Source organism: Coturnix japonica, chromosome 21 (genome assembly GCF_001577835.2).
Source record: "Coturnix japonica isolate 7356 chromosome 21, Coturnix japonica 2.1, whole genome shotgun sequence".
Taxonomy (NCBI): Eukaryota; Metazoa; Chordata; class Aves; order Galliformes; family Phasianidae; genus Coturnix; species Coturnix japonica.
Genome location: NC_029536.1, coordinates 5,716,130 through 5,740,482, shown reverse-complemented (window position 1 = coordinate 5,740,482; position 24,353 = coordinate 5,716,130). Strand labels below are relative to the sequence as shown.

Sequence of the window (24,353 nt, the reverse complement as noted above, 5' to 3'; positions counted from 1 at the left end):
GCACGAGCCAGCACCGCATCTGCTGGGAAAGGGCTGCCAAGCAGCACCTGGCCAAGGGCAGGGGAGCACGTGGGCTGTAGTCAGGGAAAGCAGTAGGTGTCAAGAGCCAGGAGGATGGCAGATCCAGGGGAGCAATGGCCACAAAGCTCCAACAGAACAGGAAACGTCTAACTTTATTATGAAGATACCTCAACAGTGCCCCTTTTTTTTTTTTTTTTTTGGCCCCCTCACTGGCCCCTGCTACAAACACACAACTGGGGAAAGGGAGAGATCCTTCCTAGGAGCTGGAGATGTACAAAAATTAATTAGTGCATTCCTGAAAACGAGAACAGGGAAAAACCTCTCGCCAGGGGCCCACGCGGCCCCACGGATCCAAAGAGACGGGCACAGAGCGCTCCTGGCAGTAACGGACCAGAGAAAGATGGTATCAAAAGTCATTAAAACAGCCCACGTTTCTAAAAACACAGTTCACAGAGAGAGGGACCGTGCGGCTACTGGGAGCGCTCACGGCTGGAAGTGAAGCTGCGAAGGCGAGTGGTGCAATGAGGGCAGCCCAGCCCTGGGAGCACAGGGCTCCCATTGCAGGGAAATGGATGAAGACATTCCTCACAACGAATAATTTCTTTACTTTCATGCTGTACTGAAAGAGGAATAGCAGATCAAAGAGAGGATTATCTGGAAGCAGGTTACGCCTAAATTGTTACCGGAGAACAGATCAAGATGGTTTTGATCTACTGCATCACAACTCCTTTGGGGACAGACGATGCCCCCGCCTCCCCTGCTTGAAACATCTGCCTGAATGGGGCACAGGCTGCCTCTGCTGCTACACTGTCCAACCCTACTGCTGCTTTATTAAATATAAAATGGGGAACGTTCTCTTGAAGTCAGGATGTGTCCTTCAGTGCAATCTGCTTTGACATAAGGCATTTTGGGGGCAGTCATTTCAGAATGGGTTTCTGCCTTCTGAAGAGTCAAGAGCTCAGTCCCGTATCCACCTTTTTTTCTAAATGCCCTACCATGTCAAATCCTCTTCCCTTCTGGTCTGCCAGTGCTTGTAAAGCCATCAGTGTCCGAGTAAGCCCGTCCCTGGGAGCAAGGAGACAACCACCACAATTACAGCGCTGGCGAGGTGGAGCTGAAGTCAGCGTGGGCTTCAGTAATAGGGGAGAAGGGTGGGGGGAAGATTCTCACCTTTAAATCCTTCTTCAGGCATACAAACTGGGGATGGAAAGAGAGAGGCAGCACGTTAGAAGTCTCCTGACAGTCACTTCTAAAAGAATCCTTTGTGTGAGAGCAGTGCGCTGCAGAGCTCAGCTGTACCTCCAGCCGACAGCCATGGGAAAGCTTCAACATCTCTATTTTCCCCCTCACATTTCAATCCAAAGCCAACACAGCACAACGCAGCTGCCCCTATCCCTGCCGGAAGCATGGCAGCAAGGCAGCCTCCCAAATCCCACACCTCCCAAGCACACACAGACCCACCTCCCTCACCTTGCATCACATCGTCCATCGCTGCATAATCTGCAATCGGTTCATCAGCCTGCAAAGCAAAGCAGACAAGGTTAGCAAGCACCTGGCAGAGCTGCATGGGGTCATGCTCCTTAAACAGGCTCTCTGTGCCCCAAAAAGCTGCGAGGGAAGAGCTCGGCAAAGCAGCTCAGCTCTCTGCTTTCCTTCCTCCCAGAGCTGTGCTGCTCACACCTTACCTTGAGCAGGATGACAGACTCAGGGATGATGCCCAGGCTGCCGAGCGTCGCTGTGTCGTCACTCAGGATCTTACCATCGATGGACAAGTTCTGGTCGAAGGGAGCAACTGAAAATGCATGCATGATCTGTGCCAACACAATGAGACATGCTGGTTTTGTGCGGAGGAAAAAACACACTGCTGAACTACACAAAAAGACCACGTGCAACACAGACACACACACGGCGCCGCAGGGGTTCAAACTACTCCCTCCATCTCCTCCCAGCTTCACTCTCCTGACCATTAACTTCATGAGTCTTTTTTATTCCAGAAGACACATTTCTTGCAGCATGACAGCCTTACCTGTATTTTCAGCTCTTTCAATGTCTGGTTAGCAGAAACAAGCAGTGCTTTTTCTCCTCTGACCTTCCGGTGCCGGGTGCTTCGCCGGATGCCTTGCTTTTGGTAGGAGATGTAGCTCTGGTGTGAAAGCTTCTGGCGCTTCGTGCCACCGTTGCTCTGAAAGAGAGATAGCGGGGATGAGGAGCTTGGTGTGGGCACCACGCAGCATATCAGCTCCTTCCCAGGCTGCGGCGCTGCCCCAGGGGAGCACCCAACACATGCAATGCCACCAGGAAGGTAGGAGGACCAAAAGAACTTCAATTCCTGCTCCTATCACCAGCACTGAGCTTACCCTGATGCTGCAGTGATCACTCCTGTCCAAAAAGAGAGCATCACCTGCACCATGCGACAGCACCCCAGTGCTGGGAGGCACAACCCTCAGTGTCCCTTTATTTGGGATGTGGCATAAGGAATAAGAGGACACACCAGGTGGGCAGGTCTCTGAGCACAGGCCTCTGACTTTGTTGGTTTTAAAACCAAAAAGCACAGGCATAAAAGTGGCCGCAGTAATGCAGAGACAAAACATGTGGTATGACCACCAGGATGGGACACATGGGCATCGCTGCTTTCCCTTTGTCCCGTAAGATGCAAACAGAGGAGAGCTGTTCCATCATGCTGACTCAAAGAGGCTGGTGCAGTGCAGAGGAACCTCACAGTGTTTTGATCTCTACCTGGTTAAAATCTGGGTCTTGCTCCCCCTCTGGCTTGTTTTCCTCCCTTTCCTCTTCAGCTTCTGAGCTGCTCACGTTCAGCTCTGGAGCAGCGTCCTTCATTACCTGAAGTCATAAAAATCATTCTCCATAACTAACCCAGACTGTCGCATCATGGCAAACAGCTTTCAAGACTTCAAGGATGCCACCTTGATCAAATGAACCGAGCTACAGATACCTGGAGATCCACTTCACGTGCTCAGGGAACGCTCTCCGCCCCCCAGGCTGCACTGAGCCACAGGGACCAGGCTTAGAAGATGCAGCTCTGGAGCAGCTCTGTTGGACTGCAGCTGCTGGCTGCCAAGCAAACCCCACTTGGGGACATCCTACTTCCTGCAGCTCCAGACCTCTTCAGGCAAAGGGAACATCTCCAGGGGCCTGCACTGATTTCTTTCCCATTAACTGGCTGCTCCTCTGCTCAAGTAAGTCTATTATGAAAGCCCTAACCCAGAGAAAGGAGTATTATCTGTAAATTATACACTTATCCTCCCTGCAGCAGACCGACAAGAGGCACTCACTGCTGTTATTTATGGGTCTGCAGTTCATAAGTAAACGAAACCTAAATAACTGACACCGATGTGCAGAACGTAACACCCTGCTCATTCGCCCGCAGCTCTGCAGGCTGCATGGCTCTGCTGGGTGCTCACATGGCCACAATCTGCCTGCAAGGAGCCCAGCTGTGCTTTCCACCCCCAGTTGCCTAACAGCCAAACCCCATCCATGTCTTTGCAGTTCAAGATTGCAGCTCCCAGCTGTCCAGCACCAACTGCAGAATTCCCAGAGCCTTCTAGATTCCAACAGTGCCGCCCTATGCTGACTGCTGTCTGCATGGGGCTGGGGCTTCCCGCTGGGAAACAGTCCCTGACTGCGAGGCAGAGCTGGCAGGAGGGTAGCGGTGGCTCTGAGCACTGCAGCGGGCACTGCCCCACCAATGAAGGATCAGCGTGCCAGCTCTCGCCCCCTCTGCCAGCCCCAGCTGCCAGGTGAAAAATAGCAGCTTGTTCTCACAGCCCTGTCCAGCACTGTGACAAAAAGCCCTCCTCCACACTGGAGCCAAGCGCCACGCTGGGATTCAGCCCCTAGGCAGGCTGCAAAACCACGGCCATGGCTCCAGACCACGCTCTGTGCTCTGCTCTGACAGCTTAGAGCAGATCTCTGGGTTCCATTCCACCCCCCAGAACAGGGCTGTGAGGGAGAGAGAAATCAGTAGAAGCCTGTGAGCTGCCTTGCCCTGCCTGCAGGCAGCCACTCATCTGGCCACGTAGGTTCACAGCTGGGGCAGCTTCTGAACAACGAAATGGTGCTGGGATGATGGAGGACCAAAGGAGAGATCCATACCTTTTTATTATCCACCACTTTATGGATGTAGATGGTTGCTTGGGTGTACTCACGCAAGTCCCGCTGCTGTTGGCATAACAGCCCTTCTCTGCACTCTGGACAGAGTTCTGGGGAGACACAAAGGAAAAGGCATTTAATTGCTTCAGCTCCTTGGAGACACCAAGCACTGCACCTGCCCAGCGCAGCTCCTCGCTAACCCACAAGTGCCAGAAGAGCCAGCCAAGCTCAGTGGGATCCACAGGGATATGCCCAAGTAGGGCCAGGTCCTGCAGCACTGAGAAGCAACGCAGCAGGGAAAGCTCACTCACGGGGCTCGGAGCTGTACAGTGCACTCTCTGGCTCCCCAGCAGCTCGCGTGCGGGTGATTTTGATGACGTGATCCACCACAAAGAGTTTCTGAATCCTCTCCCACTCGCTGGGCCATATTAGAGCTATACTGTGCAAAGAAACAAGAACGTGCTTTATGACATGGGAACACCTCCCCTCTCCCTTCCAGTCTGCTAATGCAAGAGGAGCAGCAGAACCCACTTGGTTACCCCAGCTACAAGAGGGCCGGTGTGCCCAAGGTAACGGGGGCACAGCAGCACGTCCTTAGTGACGCTGCTGAGCTCCAGCCATGCCCAGTGCATGGCCAGAGGGAGGAGGAGAGAAGTGGAAGATCTGCTGCTGTTAGTTCTGCCTCGCTGCAGAAGCAAGGCTATGGAGCATTAGCTCCAGCCCAGTGCCTGGTGCTCCAGGAGCAAGTCTCAGGGAAAGCAAAGCTTCAGCAGCTAGATGTTGCTACACCCCAGTCAGGCTCCGGGTAGGCTATTGTTAGGAACTAGCCAAGCTTAAGTAAGCTCTTTTTTCCTGAGCCAGCATCCTTGGACAATTTGGGTCTCGCCCTGCATGGAGATTTATACTAAGGTACGCCTGAGGAAACGGATGCATTCCCTTTGTTTGGGGGGAGCGTGTGCTCCTGCGTCACCGCAGCTCAGTGAGCTCTGAGAAGCTCCCTGGGGCTTGCACGGCAAGGCAGACGTGAGAGGAGAAGGAACTCACAGCTTGGAGTCTTCTTTGGTCATGGAAGCATAGGTGAACATGAGGCCCCCGTGGGGGCAGAGCAGAGCGCTGTTCCCCAGGGAGGAAACGGGGCTGCACCGCGTCGGCCTCCTGCTTGGGCAAAGGGAAATGGGGGAGGTTATGGCACAGAGCAAGAAAGCACAAGTCTGCAGGCAGCAAGAAAAGGTAAATTGCAGGTGAGTATGTGCACATGGTGTTCCAATGGGGAATGTGAAACTGCCACCAACATGGAATCAGGGCTGTGCTCCTGTCCCGCACAGCCCGCACCATCCGCAGCCCACGGTAACGGTGACCTCCGCCTGGGGTACAGCTCCAGGCAGATGAGAAAACTAATCAGGTTACTATCTAATCTGACCATCTGGTTAAGGCACAGTAAACAAGGAAATTTGGATTCTTGCAGTGTATTACAATTGCTACAAGGCAGAGTCCAGGTCCTTCCAAATCAGCTTCCCTGTTTCTACGCACGCAGCTCTGCACAACACCGACTCAAAGCCTCAAAACCAAACAGAAAGCACCGAACAGCTCAGCCCAGTTACCTGACAAATTTCCTCCACTCTTCTACAAAGAACTGTGAGACGATATACAGCTCGTCTGTCTCCTGGAAGGGGGAAAAAAAAAACCCACGACCTTCTGTTAATCAACCCAACAATAGAGAGGCAATGACTGTTCAGCTTTTTCTGCAGTGCTTGTTCTCTTTGAGACCTCAGCATTTTTACCATGACAACTCCAACCAAGCACACTGGGAAAGCCAAGTAAAATAATTTGAGATCAAGTACCAAGCACTTACATTACTAATCTTGTGTTTATTACAAAGTTAATTTAGCTTTAGATCCAATTACCTCTAATTCATAGCAGGAAACAGCCATTTCCCCAGAGCAGCTCTCTGGCACTGGGGTTCCTGTGGCCGAGTACCACTCCTTGGACTGGGGCTCTGAAGCAGATCCCTCTGTATCCCCCCGAGTATGGGGTGAGAACAGCCCACCTGCCCCCACTTTCTGAGCACTATCAGTAAGGCTGTGCCGCATCAGTATTTCCAGGGATGGATGTAACCATCGAGAATACCATCCCTACTCATCTAACTGACTCCAGGCCAGCAACAGCTGTACTGGCACATGAGGACTCCTGCGTACCAAACGCAAGGCTCAGTGCCAAAGCAGCTAACCAGGGATACAGCTTGCATCCCGATACCTCATCCCGGCCCCTACCTGTGGCCAGCTGCCCAGGCAAGGTCGACATTTGTCGTGGAACAAGTTCTGTAGGGACATCTTCTGCTCACTGGCCATCATCTTGTGCAGAGCTTCGTTTTCTTCTCCTTCGCGCTCCAAAATCTGTCCAAAACAGGTTGGTGCTTCAGTTCCTAGCAGCTATTCAAAGGTGACATTGTTTTTCCCCACTGCACTGGAGAGCGTTGAAGAGGAAACAAGAAATGCAGCCACATATTTACAGCCAGAAAAGGGGCAGTGTTGTTTGTTATTTGGATACCTTGCATTGGGAACAGCATTCTTTGTTATTTGGGAACTCAGGGGCCTTTGGGAAATATTGCTTGAGCTTCTTCCAGGCTTCCTTTGACACCACCCTCCTCTCGTTCTCGGATATGCACAGGTCACCTGCAGGGAGACAGGCAGGAGAAGGGCTTTGCCCCACTGTGCTCAGCAACCAAACCAGATTGAGGAGATTAGTGGGTATCAGCGTGGTGGAAGGCAGCCGTGTCAGCAAAAAGAGCCCAACTAATACACAAAGTCACCTTCAACTTCTTTATCGTTTCTCTGCTCCGACTGCCAAAAAAACAGACTTGAACTCACATTCAGGTTTCAGAGACTCGAGCAGCGGGTAAATACAGACCACAGGAAAGCTGGGAGGGGAGATGCCTGGAGAAGCAAGGACTGCAGTGGGGGCACCAGGCTGCTGCTCTCCGACCATGGCTACAGAGCTGTGAGGTCAGGGTGACTCTGTTTTGTGGGCTGCAGACAAACCCATGCCCTGTGGAAGAGGAGCTGAGTGCTTCCTGCAGCCTCAGCGAACAAAATCTCTGCTGCATAACCTCAGCTGCCCCACGCACCATACAGCCAGCAACCCATAAAGGCATAATTACCCTACCGACACCTCAGCCCATACGCTGCAGAGGAACATCTGAAGCATGCAGAGGTGAAAGGGGGCTGTTCTCCACAAGGAGCCAAAGGTTACCTCCAGCAGGTGAAACAAAACCTGCCAGGCGCCCATGTGCTCCAATATGGCCCAAAGTATCAGATCAATGAGCAGCTGAGCAGCGTAACACTGCCACAACCCCAGCAGCCTGCTTCCACGCTGCTTGCCGGCATTAGGTGCTCCTGTTTGCCAGCAGCAGTTTTTCTGCACTGGGAACAACTCTCTCTGAAAAGCAGGTAGTGCTGCGACAAACTGTTCAAACACCATTACCCTACAGCCTTGATGAGCCCTAATGACAGGAGGTGTGCTGCTAATTGATGGATGCCTGCCAACAGGAGCCTCCAGCAGAACACAGGCAGGTCGGGCAAGCAGTGAGATCCAAGCAGCAGCATAGCTAACCAAGCAAAGCACGGAGCAAAACAGCCAACATCAGGTCACAACCTGATGTAAGTGGACACCAAAGCACAGCAGGTGGGGGAATCAATATGCCTGGGTGCCCCGGATGCAAATAGAAACAGTGGATTTTCTGCAGCTGTGGTGGTAAGTGCTTCTGATACAGGGAGAACAACCTGACGCTGTCTGCTTTCTCTAGCATCTCCCACTGCTCTCAGAGCAATGCTGCAGCCCCACGCAGCACCCACGTTCCTCTTCAGGGGCTGGGCTGTGCTCGTGCCCTTTGCACCACTTGCTTCATGTTTTTTAATGTCAGGAAATGTGAAAATGAGAATAACAACATGTTTCTGTGGTAACTGCTCATGCTGGTCCCAGGCTAAGAGGTGAACATCTGGAACAGTGGGCAACAACAGAAGTGTTCAGCTCCGTCCCCCGCAGAGACTTACCATGTGGGCAAACAATGTCCTCATTAAAATTTAACTCTTCTTCCTCCTCTCTCTTTTCCTCGTTCGCTTCATCTAATTAAAAAAAAAAAAAAAAAAAAGAAAAATTAAGAAGATTGTATCATTTCTCACTGAAGAAAAGGGGAAACCTTTGGGGGGAGGAGTCTGGTTTCTCTTCAGCAGAGCTCTCAGCCCAGGGGAAACCTGGGAAGTGTTATTCTGTTCTTCTCCAACACATGGGCCTGTGCCTGCAGGCCAGGCTGCATGGAGTGCTTTGAAGCGCTTTGAAGCACGTGGAGCACAAGAGCATCTTTTGTGATATGACAAAGGGTGCATTTGTTCCAGCTGCAGCACCACAGGGCTTCACTGCTCAGAGCTAACTCAAACCTCTAGGCGAGGGCTGAGCATCACAGCACAGTGTGCTCTGCTCCACGCTCTGATATCCAGCGTGAGCATTGCTACACTGGAGTTCAGAACTGCTCTGCAGACAGAAGCATTGGCCATTGAGTGAGAGTAACAGAAAAACCAGCAACATCACAGTGCAGCAATGTGACGAAGGAGCAAGCTGGCTCGTGAGCAGTTACAGTGCACTTCTGGGAGGTCACCTTGCTCTCAGAGCAGGCTGCACCCCCACGAAACGGCACGTGGGACGACCCCTCAGCTGCTGACGCAGGGAAGAGAAGTGCCCTTTTCTCAGTGGATGCCACAAGCCCCAGCAGCAGCCTACAGACAGCATCACTGCAGTATCTGATGTTCTCAGAGCCTTCCAGCCCAAGATCGATGCAATTAACTGATCTCCACTTCCATTCAAATGAGCTCCTTGCCCTCAGTTATGAAAGGAAAAAAGGATTCAAAAGGAATCAGGTTTCTAATGGAAAGTAAATAAAATAACAGAAGGCAAATAAAAATCCCCACCAGTTGTTACAAACACAATACACGGATAGAACAGAACCCAACGCATGGTATTTTTTTCTAAGCCATGTTTTGCCAGTGCTGCTCCACCAGCTGTGCTGTTTCATCCGTAGGCCTTTGCAGTAAACATCCCCAAGATAATGTTCATGTTTCTTCCTTCCCCTGCACACTCTCATTCAGATAAAAGGAGATGAAAAGATCACGTGCCTGGGGTGGTAATTGTACACAGCTCTGTAAAACTACTTATTACCTCATCTTCTTCTCTGGGTACGAAGATCACCTGGCAGTTTTGAAGCTTATCAAATAAAAAGCTCCTGAAATTAAGGCTGTGTGATATCAAACCACCCAAAGTGCTTTCCCTCCCCGCTCATAAAAGGGAAGTAAAACAACACACGCCAGAACACCTGACGTGTCTTTTGTTAAGGGGGGAATCAGTCAGAGCTGGCAGAGCTCTACAGCAGCAGAACTACCTTTGTTTGGTGTGTTTCCATTCAGTTTCCCATTGCTGTGCTCTGCGTCTTCGTCTTGCTCATTTAATTGCTCCAGAGCCAACTGACGCCAGCTCCGCAAGGACGCCTTTCCAACCCAAAACCCATCGCTCCTGCAGGGAAACAGCAGCGTTAGAAATGCAAGTCACAGCCCAAGTGGTACAGCTAACTTAGACATTAGTTAGCACAGCTAAAAACACGTTGGCAATGTGTCTGATGGCACCAGGACTCACGTACCCCTTGACTGTTATCTTCAGCAAGCTGGTTACAGTTTTGTAGTCTTCGTTTAGCTGGTTTTTCAGACGCAGGATTCGACATCTTTCTACCACACAATCCTTGCAAAGTGCTTTGACTGGGATGAGGGAGGAAAGAAACACTGTTATGCTTCAAGCATGCTCAGCTCAGCATCTAGCTGGTTTGAGAACTCAGAGATGTGGAAGGTGTGCATCGGTCACTGTGCATCACAACCTGAGATGTGGCATGTAAGCAGGGGAACTGCCACAGTACAACTCCTCAGCTGAGGTGCTGTCTGTTCTGCCAGCTGGCTGGTGCCAGAATGAAGAGAGCTGTGAGGGAGCTCACACTGACACTTGGATGTGGGAGGCAGAAGGCAGGGGGCTGAGGCATGTACCCCAAAGGCTGCGTCACTGCCCTTCTGTGGCACAAAGGTACAGTGCAGACACCTCCAAGGAGTTTCATGGGATGAGAGGGCTCCCTGCCACCCAGTGCAGGGAACTCCAGCCAGCAGCCAGCTAATAGCACAGAAAAGCTCCAAAACTTCTGTGATGCTGTACTGATCCAGAAGCAGGGGCAGCCCTGCATGTGGCCTTGCACCTTTGGACAGGAGCAGGGGGGTCACAATCAAATCCTTCCCTCTCCATCATCCTCAATGAAGAAACTGCAGGTGATTTTCCAGCTGACTGATAACGGCTGCCCTTTTTTTACAAGGCCTGCCTGCATCACAGAATGTTCTGCCGGCTGTATTTCTTCCCTATAAGTGCCTAGCAGGAGCCAAGCTAATTTGGTCTCAGTGGGAGCTACTGAGCTCCTTTATAAAAGGAACCAAGCCTGGAGCTCAGTTCAGAGATGCCCAGGGACAGCAGAGGCCAACCCTGCCCACAGATAACACACGTGGCAGATGTGTGCAGCACCAGCATTGTTTATTGATAGGTGTGTGCTCCCAGCGAATGAATCAGCCCAGGACGGGCTGTGGGGTGGGTGGGTGGGTGGGAGCAGAGACTTTCTTATCAGGCATTTTAAAAATCATTTTGAAGAGTCTGAGGGCTTAACACACGCAAGTTGTGCTATTTCACAGAATTCACTTTGCTGCTTTCTCAGGAAGAGCAGGACTGAGGCCCAAAACCAGCCCAGCCATCAGACTAACTGTATTTATATGGATGTTAACATAATTAAGTGATTTTTAAAATCATAATAACAACAACCTGAAGCACTCGGAAATAGCAGCACAGAAATAAAATTATGGTAACAAAGGATGGCCCAGAATAAGGCTTGAGCACATGCTCAGCACAGCAGGAGGGAGACCTGTGAGCCTCACCGTTCAGCCTGGGTCCCCCGCCGTATCTCCTGTAGAAGAAGTCAGCCACGTACTCCGATATCCTTTTCATTATGCATATCTTGTCTGGATGCAGCTTCCCGTGCGAGCACAGGCAGGCTGTGTTGTCTATGGGTTTGGGAGGGGTGGACTCATCCAGCCACTTCTGCAACCATTCAAGAGAGATGAAGTCGTACGGGGAACCTGGGGGAGAAAAACACAGAGAGAAACAAGCCCATACGTGTCAGCCACCACACTACACAGTGGTTGGCATTTTATAATTACTCTGACATTCAATGGTACTTTCATAAACGAACAGGCTATGGCAGTTGGTGATATATCCATGGTACAAGCTGGCAAACAAGTGACACAGCTCCTCTGCCCAGCCCTCTGGGCTTCTCTTACCACCCTGGCCCAGGGAGGCAGAAGTGATTTACATACAGTGCAAACGGTAACTTGGTCAATTTTTTTTTAGTCCAAACATGAATTCGTTTTGTTCCTGAAGCAAAGCAGCAGGCTCACTCCTGTCTGCCCAAGGGGAAGCACAGAGCCAGGGTTCAGGTCAGCGGTGGGTCAGGTCAGTACAAGCTGTGAGATGGCTTTGTATGACACCCCTACATCTCCACCCTGAGACTCACATTGACACACACACCCACAGAACACATCTGGTTACACCGAGAGGAAGAGTGGTGCATTGTGAAGCTGCTTGCTGGGATTGGTGTGGAACAACACACATGGGCAGGTGGCTTATCTCAGTGCTTCTGCCCGCTTCAAATTAACACACATCCATCATTTCACACCAAGGAGCAACAGAGAAGCTCCAGCAAAATACTCAGCCCTAAAACATGCACAGGGGCTTTGCGAGTTCAACTCTCCCTCCTGCAAAATCCAGCAGCAGCGTTTCCATCTTACACAATGCTGCTGAGACTCACAGACGTGACCTCTGGAGAATTGCAGTGCTGTCAGAAAGGCTTTGCTAGTTTGGGATGAAAGCCGCCTCCCCCAGGAAGGACGGGCTTTTCTTTTCTTTTTCCTGAGGCAGGCTCTACAAAGCTGGCAGAAAATGTGTCTGCACAGCTGCAGGGAGAAGCAGAGCTCCCGAGGGACTGGGCCTGCAGCAGCTCTGCCCCACTCAGCAGCTCTGTCCCCAGGGCAGCACCTTAAAGCAAGAGCAGAGGAGCTGAGTTTTATTCCTTTATCACGGTAGGAACATTAAGAGTTGAGCTATTCTGTTGCTGCTGAAGGGGATAACTCACCAGGACTGCTCTTGTTACTCCTTTCTAATGGTGACTCACAGCATATTCATACCTCTATCACGACCATCTACCGCAGCTTTGATTTATGGGTGACATTTTAACACCCATCAGCCTCACAGCTGAGCTGTGACACCCCCCGGTTCGTGAGTTATGCTCCTGTGTTTCCAACGTGGGCTCAGGGACTGAGCAGGCACACGCACAGGGGAGAGGTTTAAGACCTCAGCCAAAGGCTGCTGCTCAGCTCCTGCTGCTGGTTCTGAGCACAGAGCAAGCTAAAAGCTAGAAACAATCCAAACTGTCTAACAGGCCGCACAAACATCTGGAAGTGTTTAATTCCAGTTGCTGGGAGTTTTTAGGAGATGCAGAGTGGGAGGATTTCCCCCGTGCTGGGCAGACAGTGAGCTCCCATCTGCTTACTCTGAGGAAGATGGGAGAGAAAGGCATTGGGGGATAAGAATCCTGGTGCTCAGATACGCTAAGGCAAAAAGATGCAGGGAACAGGAGGAAAGAATTAACCTCAGTCACTCAGGCTACGAAGCTCAGGCAAGCAGCTCTGAAGCCTCAGCAATGATAAATCGAATTGTTTTCTGCTGGAAGCCAAGCATTCCTGTACCCTGTTACCTGCAGGTTAATTTAGACCAACAGCACCGCAGCTTGACGTGAGTTGGCAATCTGAGACTGGGCAGTTATTCTGCCTCGATGCCACTGAGCTCTTAACGAGACTAGCTGCTCACCAGGCAGAAGCAAGCAGTCACAATGCATGGAAGCACACAGGAGACTGACAGGAATGGAGCAAGAAGGGAATTAGCGATGCCAAAGGCCATTAGAACAAGCGAAAAGGGAGAAAAATAGGTTAAGGCAGATAAACAAGTGAAGGGAAGCAAATCCTAAGCATGCACACACCAACAACAGTCAGTGATCGCCTTCCTCGCCCAGAGGGCCACAGCCAGAGGGCCGGGCTGCAGGTTAGTTACACAACATCACTAATCTTAGCAAGGGGCTACTACAAAAGACTACCACAATGTCTTACAGACCAGCTTCAGCAGGTAACCTTTGGTAGAGCTCCTTCACCTCTTCGTGCTTGATTTTGCCCCTGGCCACGCTCTGTTTGCGCATCTCGGCCATTTCATTGCACCACTCCTCAAACTTGCAGTTATCGCGCTCCACCAGCTCCTGCAGGAAAGCTGTAGGGAAAGGGGAAAAGAAAAAGCCACCTGTCACCTCAGGGAGAAATGCAGTGATGGTCGTTGGCCCCACAATTAGTTACTAGGGACAACAACTAAGCCCAAGAATTCCCCCACCCCCATGACAACCAACACATCAGGTTTTTCTGGAAGCAAAGCACACGGACATTGCTCTTTCCAATACTTATGGCAGTAGATGATTAAATGCTGCCATCCTGCAGGATACAAGGCACCCAAGGGAATCATTTACCCAGCGCTATGCAGGGAAGCGACACTTGCTGTGCTGCAGAAAACCTCTGCTGGCTGAGCAGCCAACGCCGAGCGCTGGTGGCTGCATGAAGTGCAGAGGCTGTGAATGCTGTGGCAGGGCAGAAGAGCCCAGCACTGCCCTGCCTGCTGCCCAGCAGCTCCTCCTGCTGACAAAGAGCAGCTGCTCTCAGGACAGAACTGAGAGCTCCTTGTCCCACCTTCAGGCCTTGTGCTGCACACACAAGGGCACAGAGCCCTGATGAGACTAGAGATACGTGGGGCAGACCCTCACCTTGCTGCAGAGGTGGAGGTAGTGGGAAATTCTGTTGTCACCAATGGAAAAAAAAACTTGGAGTGGAGAAAGATAAAGCGTTTCCCTTGCAAGGGAGGACAGAGGGGTTCTGCATGGTTTTTCCTATTTAGAGGTTGTTTGTAGAGCTAAGATATTTCAGAGAGGTGAACACTTGTGCAGCCAGAGAATGCAGCACCCACCTTGGAAAAACACAGCACTATGAACCATCAGCCAGACCTGCCTGCCCTCAGGTCAGCGCTGGGGAGCCAAGCTGCCCTTCTCTGCCGTGCTGGAAGAGCCGTTTTTAACGGCATCAAAGCAACATGCCTTGAATTTGCAGTTGCATGAAGCCTCTCCAAAACCACCAGGCTTGACGGCTGCCCTTTGCTCTGTGTACCTGGCACGCCTCCATGTGAAACAAAGGCAACCGCAGGGCTGCTCAGGAATTCGGAGCTGGGTGGGGAAGCTTTGCCGAGTATTGTTTTGGGCAGAGGGGTGGGAGGGAAGGGAGCCTAAGAGAGCTCAGAAAAGAGGCTGAAACGCCGATGGGAGGCACAAACCATCACCGAGCCGCAAGGCCTGGAGGGTGGGCTTTGAGGTGGGGGGGGCAGAAGGGCTGAAAAGCTTTGATGCTGTGATCACAAGGGTCCTGCAGGGTTGTAGGAAGCTGTACAGCTCAGTCCCACCCCTGCACCCAGTGACACAGAATGCTGACACACAGCTCAGCTCTGAGGGGAAGCAACACCTCCATCAGCCCTGCTCCACAGAAAAAGGAGAAGGAGCAGCACACCTGCAGCCTCACCAGCACCAGGGGCCTAATTAACACCTCAGATCAAGTAGCACACAAACACTGAGCATCATTAAATCCACAGGGCAAACCTTCGGGGATTTCTGCCACCCCCAGTAATTCTAAAGCAAGATACAAACGTGCCTGCACAGAGCTCATGCTGAAGGCTCGCAGTCTCTCATTTTTATGCCATCTATCCTCAGTCTGGCAGAGATTAAGCACTTGCAGAAGACATCAGCACTATACCCCTCCAGCACAGCACTTGCCCTGCTGACGGTCAGTCCGAGTGGGACATCACCTCCTCCTGACCCTCTCACAGAGGTGGGGACAAGGTGCCCCCAGCAGGCCCAGAGGTGACATTATCAGGTTTACACCACCAGAGTGCTGGGGAAGCCCAAAGATTTTGCCCATGTTGCGACAGCAAGTCACCATGCAGCACCAGACAGCAAAAGGTCCTTCGAGCACAGCCATGAGCAGGGATATGCTCCAGGAGAAGAGGTGCAGATGTCAGGAGTGCTCTTCCTTACCTGGTACTTCCACTGTCAGTGACTTCTCCCGGGTCTGCAGCCTGTACACCAGCATGTAAGCGTTGCGTGAGCAGTGAGTCCCTTTCCCACATTTAGGTTTACGGGTCTGAGATTTTGAAGGCTCCGCTGTGGGGCACAGAAGCAGAACACAGTGAACACACAAACTTGCTCATGGACTCTCTTAACAGGTCAAGCTGGCCACATGGATGAGCAATGCTCCTGCAAGCCTGGCACCAGCCCAACATTTAGCCCAAAGCAAGCCCAACTCCTTCCAGCATTCCTGGAGGCAGGACAGCTAGAGGGACTAAATGAGGGCCCTGCTGTAAACCATGCTCCTCCAGAGAGGCTTTATTCTCTCCCCAGCCCAGCCCTGCCAAGCCAAAAGCAGCTCTTGCACAAACATTCCTCCTCTGCCTTGTGTTGTTAGTGCTGGTGTCCTGACACCAAAGAACAGGGTCACATCCTCAGGGAAGAGATCTACTTGCACAGGATCATGGATTTAAAAACAACACTGGGACAGTTCTGCTGGGCAGTTCTGCTGAGGCAAACAGCCGTGGAAATGCTCATCTCAGAGCAGCTGTCGTATGATGCAAGCTCATGTTGCAAGAGTGACTGCTTCCAGACTGACAGGCAAGGAAAGCAAACTTCCTACAGCTGCAGAGTCAAAATTCATCGTGTGTGTTAACGCAAAAACAAAAATACTAAAAAATCCCAACCCTCCGGTGTTCAAACTATAAACTAAATATTGAAATAGTTTTTAAGAAGTGTCATTTTGTTTCTCTCTCGTGTTCTGGAGAAAAATTTCATGCATTTTCTACCAAGCCACCCAGGGGACTTCCAAGACAGTCTTTGTTTTGCATTTTCTCCAAATATGTTGGGCTGTTCCCATCAACAACACCAGGCCTCAAGACTATCCCTACAACAGACTCTGCTTTGCACTGCCAACCTCCTCCTGCTGCTGCATGCATTTGTAACGAAGACAGCAACACTCAAAATCCAGTTTTGCGTGGAGCAGGCAAATTAGCACTTTCCTATTTTGCTTAACATTTAGTGAGTATGCTAAGGCTTCCAGCCTGAAAAAGCTTCCAGACATGCTTTGCTTCCACCCAAGTAGCCCTGTGCTTCAAACAAGAACACATTCTTGCAGTTAAGCACAATCTTTTAGAGGGTCAAGGCCACAGCAGTCCATCTGCATCTTATTCTGCTCTTCTGGGCAGCTTGGGAGGTTAAAGAGAAAAGGATGTGGACGTTTTATTTCCTCTCAGGGCTCATTTTCCTCCCTTACACCACTAGATGTCTAGCCAGCTTCACAACTGGGCTGAGATTGCGCGGCAGTCAAACATTAATGGGGTGACAAGGCTGCTCTGGCAGCAGTCTGCACTGATGCATGCCATGATGAAATGCAAGGTGTTTACTAGCAAGAGAGCTGAAAAGAAACTCACATCATGCAGGTGCTGCATGGGAGGCAAGAGGACAGGCAGGCCAACACCCCACAGCTTTGAACACAAATCTAAGGGTATGTTTTCATTAAGCTGTTGTTTAAGGATGCTTTCAAAAAAAGGCAGTGTTTCATCAGGTCCAATGACTGGTGCTGGAAATGCAGCACAACAGAAGAACCCAGGGGGAAAAGTGTTTTGGGAATGGGTTACTGGCACTGTAGGAGGACACCAGCAGAAGGCAAGGTGACAGCAGTACAACAAAAGAAAAAGAAAGAAGCACAAACAAAAAGGCCATCTTGGATTTTCTGGACTGAGATTTGTATGAAGACTCTCTGCTGCCTCCTAATAGAGCCAAAGAGCAAAACAATGCAGCGGAAATGAAAACAGCATGTTAAGGAAACTGAAAATCATGCTGTTATCTGCTCCTGAGCCTCCTCCGGCACTCTGGCCAAGGAAGCAGCTGCTCCACCCTGATAGCACCCCCAGCTTATCAGCGTGTTATCTGCCATGTGGCAGCAAGAGAAATACCAGAGGAAAGGGAATAATCATGAGGCTTGCGTAAACACTTGCACGGGGCACAGTGAAGCAGATCTAGCAGCAATTAACAGAATCTGTTTCACACCTTACTCCTAAGATGTGATAGCACGTGTAGGAGCACTTCTGTTTTTAAGAGCATCAGAGCCTCCATGTATTGGGCCTCAGTGAAATGAGTTATTGTAAAATACACTCACAACTTAAAGGTTTTACCTAGATCTTCCTCAATCCCCAGCTGCAGTTTCTTCCCCTCCATCTTCTCAATGTCTTCATCATTGAATTTGTACCACTCTCCTGTCTGTGGGTCTTTCACGTGGGCAATGTAGTGCCCCGAGTACGCACTCACACCTCGGTGTATGAGCACAGCACTCAGTTCATACACATAGACACCATCTGGAAGGAAAACAGTGGTTATTCAGCTCCTGCTTTCTTTCCTAGCACTTCAGCTTTCTGCAGGGCAGCATGCAAAGGCAACACCTAGCTGCCCATCTCCCCAAGCCCTCTTCACATTGCTAGTTAGAGCTCCTGCATCCTGCCCAGCTGGGCACAGACAGCTGCTGCTCCGGCTTCCAACAGCTCTGGACAACCATGAGCAGATTCAGACAAGACCTCCTCTCGTTTGTTGAGTGGTAACTGCCAACTACCACAGGGTGCTACTCACTTTTTTTTTCCATAAAAGGTTCCATGTCAAGCAGCTCGGAGAAGCCAATGTAGGTGTTCAGCTTTTTCTTATGGCCAGTTTGTCTGTGCGAAGGCAAATGGCCAAGCTTCAGTTCAGGGGACAGCACCAATAGTTCACATCTCACAGTAACTTTCCTTGAAGCCCACCGAGCATCCCAAGAGAAGCTCATGCACGCATTCAATTCTCAACATCTCAAACCAATGTGGAAAGAGCAGAGCAGATGGCTTTCCAAAGGGCTTCCAAGCACCCAAGGCACTCCTGCTTTTACAGCACGCACTCCAGCGAGAGGCTTACCTGTCAAACACGAAACGCATCAGCTGCAAGTTGAGTGTGCATGGAAGACTTAGCAGCCTGATCTTCCTTGTGGCATTCTGCTTACTCTGACAAGTTTCGCAAAAATAACGATTGTCCCCTTCTAATTTTTCTTCCTGACCAGGGGAGGGGAGGGGGGGCAGAAAGAAAGATCTTGAGAACAGGTTACCCTGCAGTCAGCCCCTCTACCCAAGCCACCCACCGGAGACTGGAAAGCACTGAAAATATTTTAACCATTGAAGTCTCTGCCCAGCTGCCTTCCAAAATAATCTACAGGTTGGAAATCTGCAATCCTCTGGGCTAATAATGGCACTTTACAGCAGTCTGCTATGACTGTGCTGTCACTTCAAATGTCAAGCCAGACCTCAGGCTGCTTAGAAGGCTGCCAAGTTTGCTCTCCACTTGACCAAAGTGCACCAAGTTGGTTTAATACCACTAGGGCTAAGGAGAAAAAGGAACTGCCCTTTTATGTGATCACGCAGACTAAGTTAATGTACAGTCACATTTTAGCCTGTAAATCACAGTCCTTTGGGCTCAGCAAAACACACATCAGCCAGGGAAAGGAGAGTCTGAGCTTGGGTAGCACCAGTGACAGGATTAGGCCTGAGAACTCCAACTCCAACCTTTTCATTCAGAGGAGAAACACACAGTTGGAAGCTACCAGTATCAGGGCAGCAGCACTGCTGTCTGCATGCAGCTGCCCCTTCGTGTGCACACAGAGCTGCCATTTTTCCCAGCACACACTCCAGGAGCAAAGCAACCAGCTCGCACGGCAGGTTAGCTCTACACTCACGCTTCCAGCCTTTACCAGGGCTGCAACTTTGGATTCCAGCAGGTTTTCAAGTCACAAACAAGCACTTGCAGCTGTTCCCTCAGCTATTCCAGGGCCTTGCTAGTATTTTTGAGAGCAGGTTTTAGAGCAGGAAATGCCTCCCGTTGCTATGCAGATGAGCACCGGTATGGAAAACACAAAAAGCAGCCATTCTCCCAGTGCTATCCACGACAAAGCATTCAGACACTTTTACTCAGGCCTCCGGGGCTTTCCCAGCTTTCCTGGGAAGGCATTACAACTAAACACACCTTCCAAGTGCTTTTGAAAGCTGTTACATGCGCATGTGCAGCAATCCTGCCCAGAGCCACTTCTCCCTCCCCTGTGGAGTGCATGACTCATGACTGGGTTGTTTTTCCGGGTTTACAGAAAAGCATTTCCTTTTGCATTCATCTCAATGAGGCAGCTCAGCTCCAGCAGCCCACACCGACCTCAGAAGCTGCTGGTTGATGAAGGGAACAGAACACCTCACTAAGGACAGCACAGCTCACAAACCAATCAGACCGTACCTTGAGAAACTCTGTTATGCAGTCTGTCAGCTGCTTGTGCCCTTGGATATTTAACTCCAGCTCATAAAACTTAGACACGAGTTTGGACTCCCTACCGCACTGGTTGCAACTAGAATAAAGAAAACACAAATGCGTGAGACAAGTTCACCAGGCAATGAGCTGTAATTCCTCAGCCACTAGTAACCCTCCCCCTGTAGCTATGTAACAGCTAATGTGCTACGTCACAACAATGCAGGACAGCGTGTGCAGGATAACAGCACCTACCAGGAAACCATGGAGCACCTGCTTACTACTCCAGAAACCTCCAGCACAGCATTTCAGCAGCTCACCTGCCTGCTCCAGCTGCTAGGTGGGAAATTTCCCCTCATATCCTCCTGAAATGTGTAAATCTTTCTTCCCAAAGACCACACACTTACACTGTGACATAGGCGTACTCCCCACAGAACTGCTTCTGAACAATGTTTCGAACATCTGGATTTTTTTGTTTGGATAAAGTATCTTCCAGCAGCGACATGAACAGCTTGGAAAATTCCTGGGCATCCTGAAACAGAAAGCCAAAGCTTTTAACAATACGCCGAGGCACAAAGCACAATCACTGCTAATTTACTGCCAATTACACAGAGCCCTACACACAGCCTGCGCAGAGACTCCAGCGTGCCCTGCATAGAAAGAGACCAGGCTGGAGAACTAAAGAAAAGAGGAATTTGCCTAAACGGAGCACAAGGCCCCCAGCGTGAGAGCACAGCAGGAGTGAGGCTGGCTCTGGGCCAGCAGCTCCGGGTGGCTTTGACTTCTGCCCCGCTGCTCGCAGGGGTTCTGGATGGAAAACAGCAGCTTGTTAACCGCCTCAATCCCTTCGTGCTCCACCTGGCGTGCAGACATCAGCTCCTGCTGCCCAGCCATGCTGCTCTGCCCTGCTAGATCACAGCAGCTCTGAAAAGGATGCAGGAGCAGCTCGCAGAGCATTAATCATCCCCTGCCCCAGCACGGCTGGGTGGAAGTTAATCTCTCCAGCCCACCATTCCTGCAGAGATTTCTACCCTGTTAGCGCTCATTAGTCAAAGCCCCAGCACACAACACAAACTACCTGCATCGAGTGACACGGGAGGAAGAATAAAACTGAGAAGCTGCACTGTGGCTTTGCTCCCTTCCTCCTGCAAGGCATGGGAGCTGCTCCACGCACCACAGGGCAGCCCTCTCCCCTGAGATGGCTCTCTGCCTTCTGGGCTGCCTCCCTTCTCCTTACTTCCACAGCCCTGCACTGTTCTCTCCTCCAGAAAACAAGCTAGCTTTCACCTTGCTCGCCTGCCCAGGCCTCAGCTCTCCTCTCAGTGCTGTGCCTGCTGTGGTCCCACAGCTCCTCTCTCTGGTTCCTACCATTGTCACAATGGCACATGGCACTTGGCCAGCCTTTAACCTCACCAGTCACTAACAGACACTTCCTTCCCAGGGATGAGGAGCGACATTCCCCTCCCTCATCCTCTCCTGGCACTGCATACCTGCACTCTGGCTCTGATTCCAGCTGTTCTCCCTTACTACTCAAAGCTCATTTTCAAGCTCGGTTCTTCTCTACAGCCCCCTTCAGCTTCTGCAACAGCCCCACGTAGTGCTCACCATTCCCAAAAGCAAGTTCTCTGCTCACAGCCTCATGCAGGACCTCAGACAGCTCTCATCCCGTTGGGGTCTCAGCTCCCCCTCTTCCCCCCCTCACCCCCCCCCTTCCCATAGGAGTTCAGCAGCACAAAGCCCTTCCCTGTGCCTCTCAGCTCCAGGGAAGGACCTGGGAAATGATCTGAGAAACACGGTCCTGGCTCACTCCCAAGCATGCTCAGTGCTTGTGGAGCAGGTGCTAATGGTGCTGGTCTCATTGCTCCTCCTGCACTTGCCCCAAGGAGGGCCTGGAGCAATTCTTCTCCCTTTGTGTTTGTACAAATGAGGCTGAGCAGCAGATCCCAGCTCAGAGATTGTTCAAATAACACCTAAAAGGACAGTTTCACACTTCTTTAGAGAAAGTAATTACAGACAAGACTCAGGCCTACCTGCTGCTGGCCTGTATCCAAGCCCAGCGCTTTGACAAACCCAGAGGGATCGATGTATCGCCTTTTGCTGTTCTGCAGCAAGGCAAACAAGTACTGGAGATGCTCACAAATGGTCTGAGGCTCATAGTCTATTAAAAAAAATAGAAATTGTTCTTTGTACGGTTAACTTGTACAACTAAAAGTCACCCGTTAGTAGCGCTGTTTTAAACCATCATGAGATCTGAAGCGGTTAATGTCAGCAATGAGGGCTAACTGTCCTGGTTTCAGCTGGGACAGAGTTCATCTTCTCCACAGCGTTTGGTACAACGCTATGTTTAGGAGAAAAAATAATGCTGATAACATCCCAGTGTTTCAGTTGTTGCTGAGCAGTGCTGCACAAAGCCAAGGACATTTCAGCTTTCCAGCTGTTCCTTCTGCCCTGCTAGCAGAGGGCTGGAGGATGCAAGATGCTGGGAGGGACAGAACCAGGAGTTGAGCTAAAGCAGCCAAACGGATATTCCATGACAAATGGCATCATGTGCAACTAGAAAACTGAGGCTGGAGTGGAAGCCACTACTCTGGGCACCAATCAGCAGGTGACAAGCAGCTGCCTCGTGCACCACTTGTTTTATAAATACTCAGTAAAATATCATTACAGTCATTTCCTCCTTCCTTTTCTGCCTTAGTAAAGAGTTCTTATCTCTACCCATGAGCTCTACTTCTTTCTCTCATCTCACTGGGAGAAGGAGCAGTGAGCAAAGCAATCAGAGCTGAGCTGCTGCTGGGTGCCCACACAGCACCAAGCACGGGCCAAACATCTCGCAGCACCCAACACAAGCTGTCAGAAAACAGCTTGAGCCAAACAACAAGATGCTGTTCGCTACACACCTCAAAAACAGGGTGGCTCAGAGCACAACTCCAGCACAGCACCATGAAGAAGGTGCAGCACCACAGCCCCTCACACCCAGCACCTAAGTCCTCACCATCTGTGGCACCAAGCGCAGCTTTCTGACTAGAAACCCAAGGAGTTTTCAACCACATCAGATCACAGCAATTTGAGAAATGATAAAGGATGCCTTAGCTTGATTTGCTCCTAAAAACTGAGTGAAGGACTTGAAGAGCCTCACAGAGACGGAACCACCAGCTGCAGCATCAGCCACTGATTCACACCATAAATGTACTCTCAAAGTCTACGCCGCCAGGTTTTAGAAGAAAACAAGGAAGACCATTTCATTCACACCAAAAAGAGAACGCTGTGGTAAGTTCCCACTGACCTTTGTCTTTGGGGATGCTCTCCCCAGCTGTGTGCTCACTGCTCGAACATAAGTAGAGGGCTTGCCGCAGCTCTAGATTAAGAAACCACATCTGCAAGAAAGTGTTCACGTAGCACGTGGCGCCGAGGTTCGTTAAGCCCACAAATGCGTTCTGGTATGACAAAGAAAGCAACAGTTATCAGCTGCCACTGCCAAGAAGCAAGTAGAAATGCAGCAGTTGGGGTGGGAGCAGCCGAGTCACGGTGCATCCCAGTAACAGCTGGGACAGGCACAACACAGAGGTGTCCCCCCCGCCTCATCCTGGGGCAGGGTGCAGGCTGTACCTTCTTGCGTCGCTCACAGTTGGGATCATCAATGTTGTGGAAGCTGTTCTCGTCGATCTCGCCCAGCCAGACGTGCTCCCCGATGCCCACCAGGCAGTTGGGGTTCCCCCGGCAGTTCCTCCTGCAGGAACAGCACCAAGACCATCCGTCAACCACCAAAGGGACAGAGCCCCTCGGGTGGGAGATGGGGGGACGGGGAGAGAAGGTGACTGTGGGGACAACAAGGGGGACTCACAGGGCCCCACACCTCCCCACAACACAGGGCTGGGAGAGAACTGGGAAAGCCACAAGCAGAGGATGGAAAGGGAACCCCGGGGGTGTGCTGAGAGAATAAAAGGGGGGAGAGGGAGGGACGCGGGCCCCCAGCTCCCCAGAGCCGCGTATCCGGAGACAGACAGGGGAGGGACCCCCCCATCTCCGGGGTAACGTGAGAGAGCGCCCGGGGAGCGGGGGGGACAACGGAGGGACCGGGAGAAGAGCCGCGGTGCTGCAGGGCCTGGAGCGGGGGAGGGGAGAGGAAGGGAAGGGAAGGGAGGGCCGCTCCGCACAGCAGCCGAGGGAGGAGCAGCGCGGGGAGCGGGAACAAGGGCGGGGGAAGGAAGCGAGGCCCAGGGCCGGGAGCTCGGAGCGGGCCCGTCCGTACCGGCAGGTGCCGCGCTGGCAGGGCTCCAGCCCGACGCGGTAGGCCGCCTCGATGTGCTCCTGCGTCACCGCCTCGGGCGGCACCGTCTCGGTCCAGCGCCAGGCCGCCTTCTCCAACTGCAGCCGCGGCGCCATCGCGGCCCCCGCTCCGCCCGGCCCCTCCCGCCGCCGTCACGGCCCGTGACGCCACACGCGCGACGCGGTAACGCCCGACGTGGCGCGAGCTGCTGACGTCGCATCCCGCGCGACGCGGTGGGCGAGGCCTGCTTCCGGCAGGGCCTACTTCCGGTGGAGCCTGCTTCCGGCAGGGCCTACTTCCGGCCGCCATTAAGCCGCCCTGTAGCCGTACGGCGCCGCTCGTGTCGGG

At 51.6% G+C, this 24,353-nt stretch overlaps 1 protein-coding gene across 8 annotated transcripts; it reads right to left on the bottom strand.

The window, feature by feature from the left end:
* Positions 1-154: 154 nt before the first annotated feature.
* On the bottom strand, positions 155-24,181 carry USP48 (ubiquitin specific peptidase 48). 8 transcript variants are annotated; one of them, XM_032448697.1, is made up of 27 exons: positions 23,988-24,180; positions 23,345-23,465; positions 23,022-23,172; positions 21,769-21,896; positions 20,146-20,270; positions 19,730-19,838; positions 18,374-18,507; positions 18,059-18,141; positions 17,611-17,790; positions 15,425-15,550; positions 13,420-13,569; positions 11,133-11,333; positions 9,815-9,929; positions 9,560-9,690; positions 8,181-8,252; positions 6,679-6,803; positions 6,402-6,560; positions 5,733-5,794; positions 5,176-5,286; positions 4,443-4,570; positions 4,135-4,241; positions 2,758-2,862; positions 2,048-2,203; positions 1,707-1,832; positions 1,483-1,540; positions 1,192-1,218; positions 155-1,086 (listed from the first exon to the last, which is right to left on the bottom strand). In XM_032448697.1, the coding sequence occupies exons 1-27, from the start codon at positions 24,119-24,121 to the stop codon at positions 1,064-1,066; spliced, it is 3,147 nt and encodes a 1,048-aa protein (XP_032304588.1). In that variant the 5' UTR covers positions 24,122-24,180; the 3' UTR covers positions 155-1,063. The 8 variants fall into 8 exon arrangements, with proteins under 8 accessions (XP_032304588.1, XP_032304591.1, XP_032304589.1 ...); XM_032448700.1 differs by having other exon boundaries at positions 155-1,121; positions 1,492-1,540; positions 23,988-24,179; XM_032448698.1 differs by having other exon boundaries at positions 1,492-1,540; positions 23,988-24,179.
* Between the last annotated feature and the right edge of the window lie 172 nt (positions 24,182-24,353).

What these genes read in the sequence shown, in the direction of transcription:
- USP48 (XM_032448697.1), bottom strand. Translation starts at nt 24,121, where the DNA reads ATGGCGCCGCGGCTGCAGTTGGAGAAGGCGGCCTGGCGCTGGACCGAG. An exon ending in GGGGATTGAGGAAGATCTAG is followed by an intron (nt 15,551 to 17,610) that starts GTAAAACCTTTA and finishes TGTGCCCCACAG; the next exon opens with CGGAGCCTTCAAAATCTCAG. An exon ending in AAGTGGTGGATAATAAAAAG is followed by an intron (nt 2,863 to 4,134) that starts GTATGGATCTCT and finishes TTATGACTTCAG; the next exon opens with GTAATGAAGGACGCTGCTCC.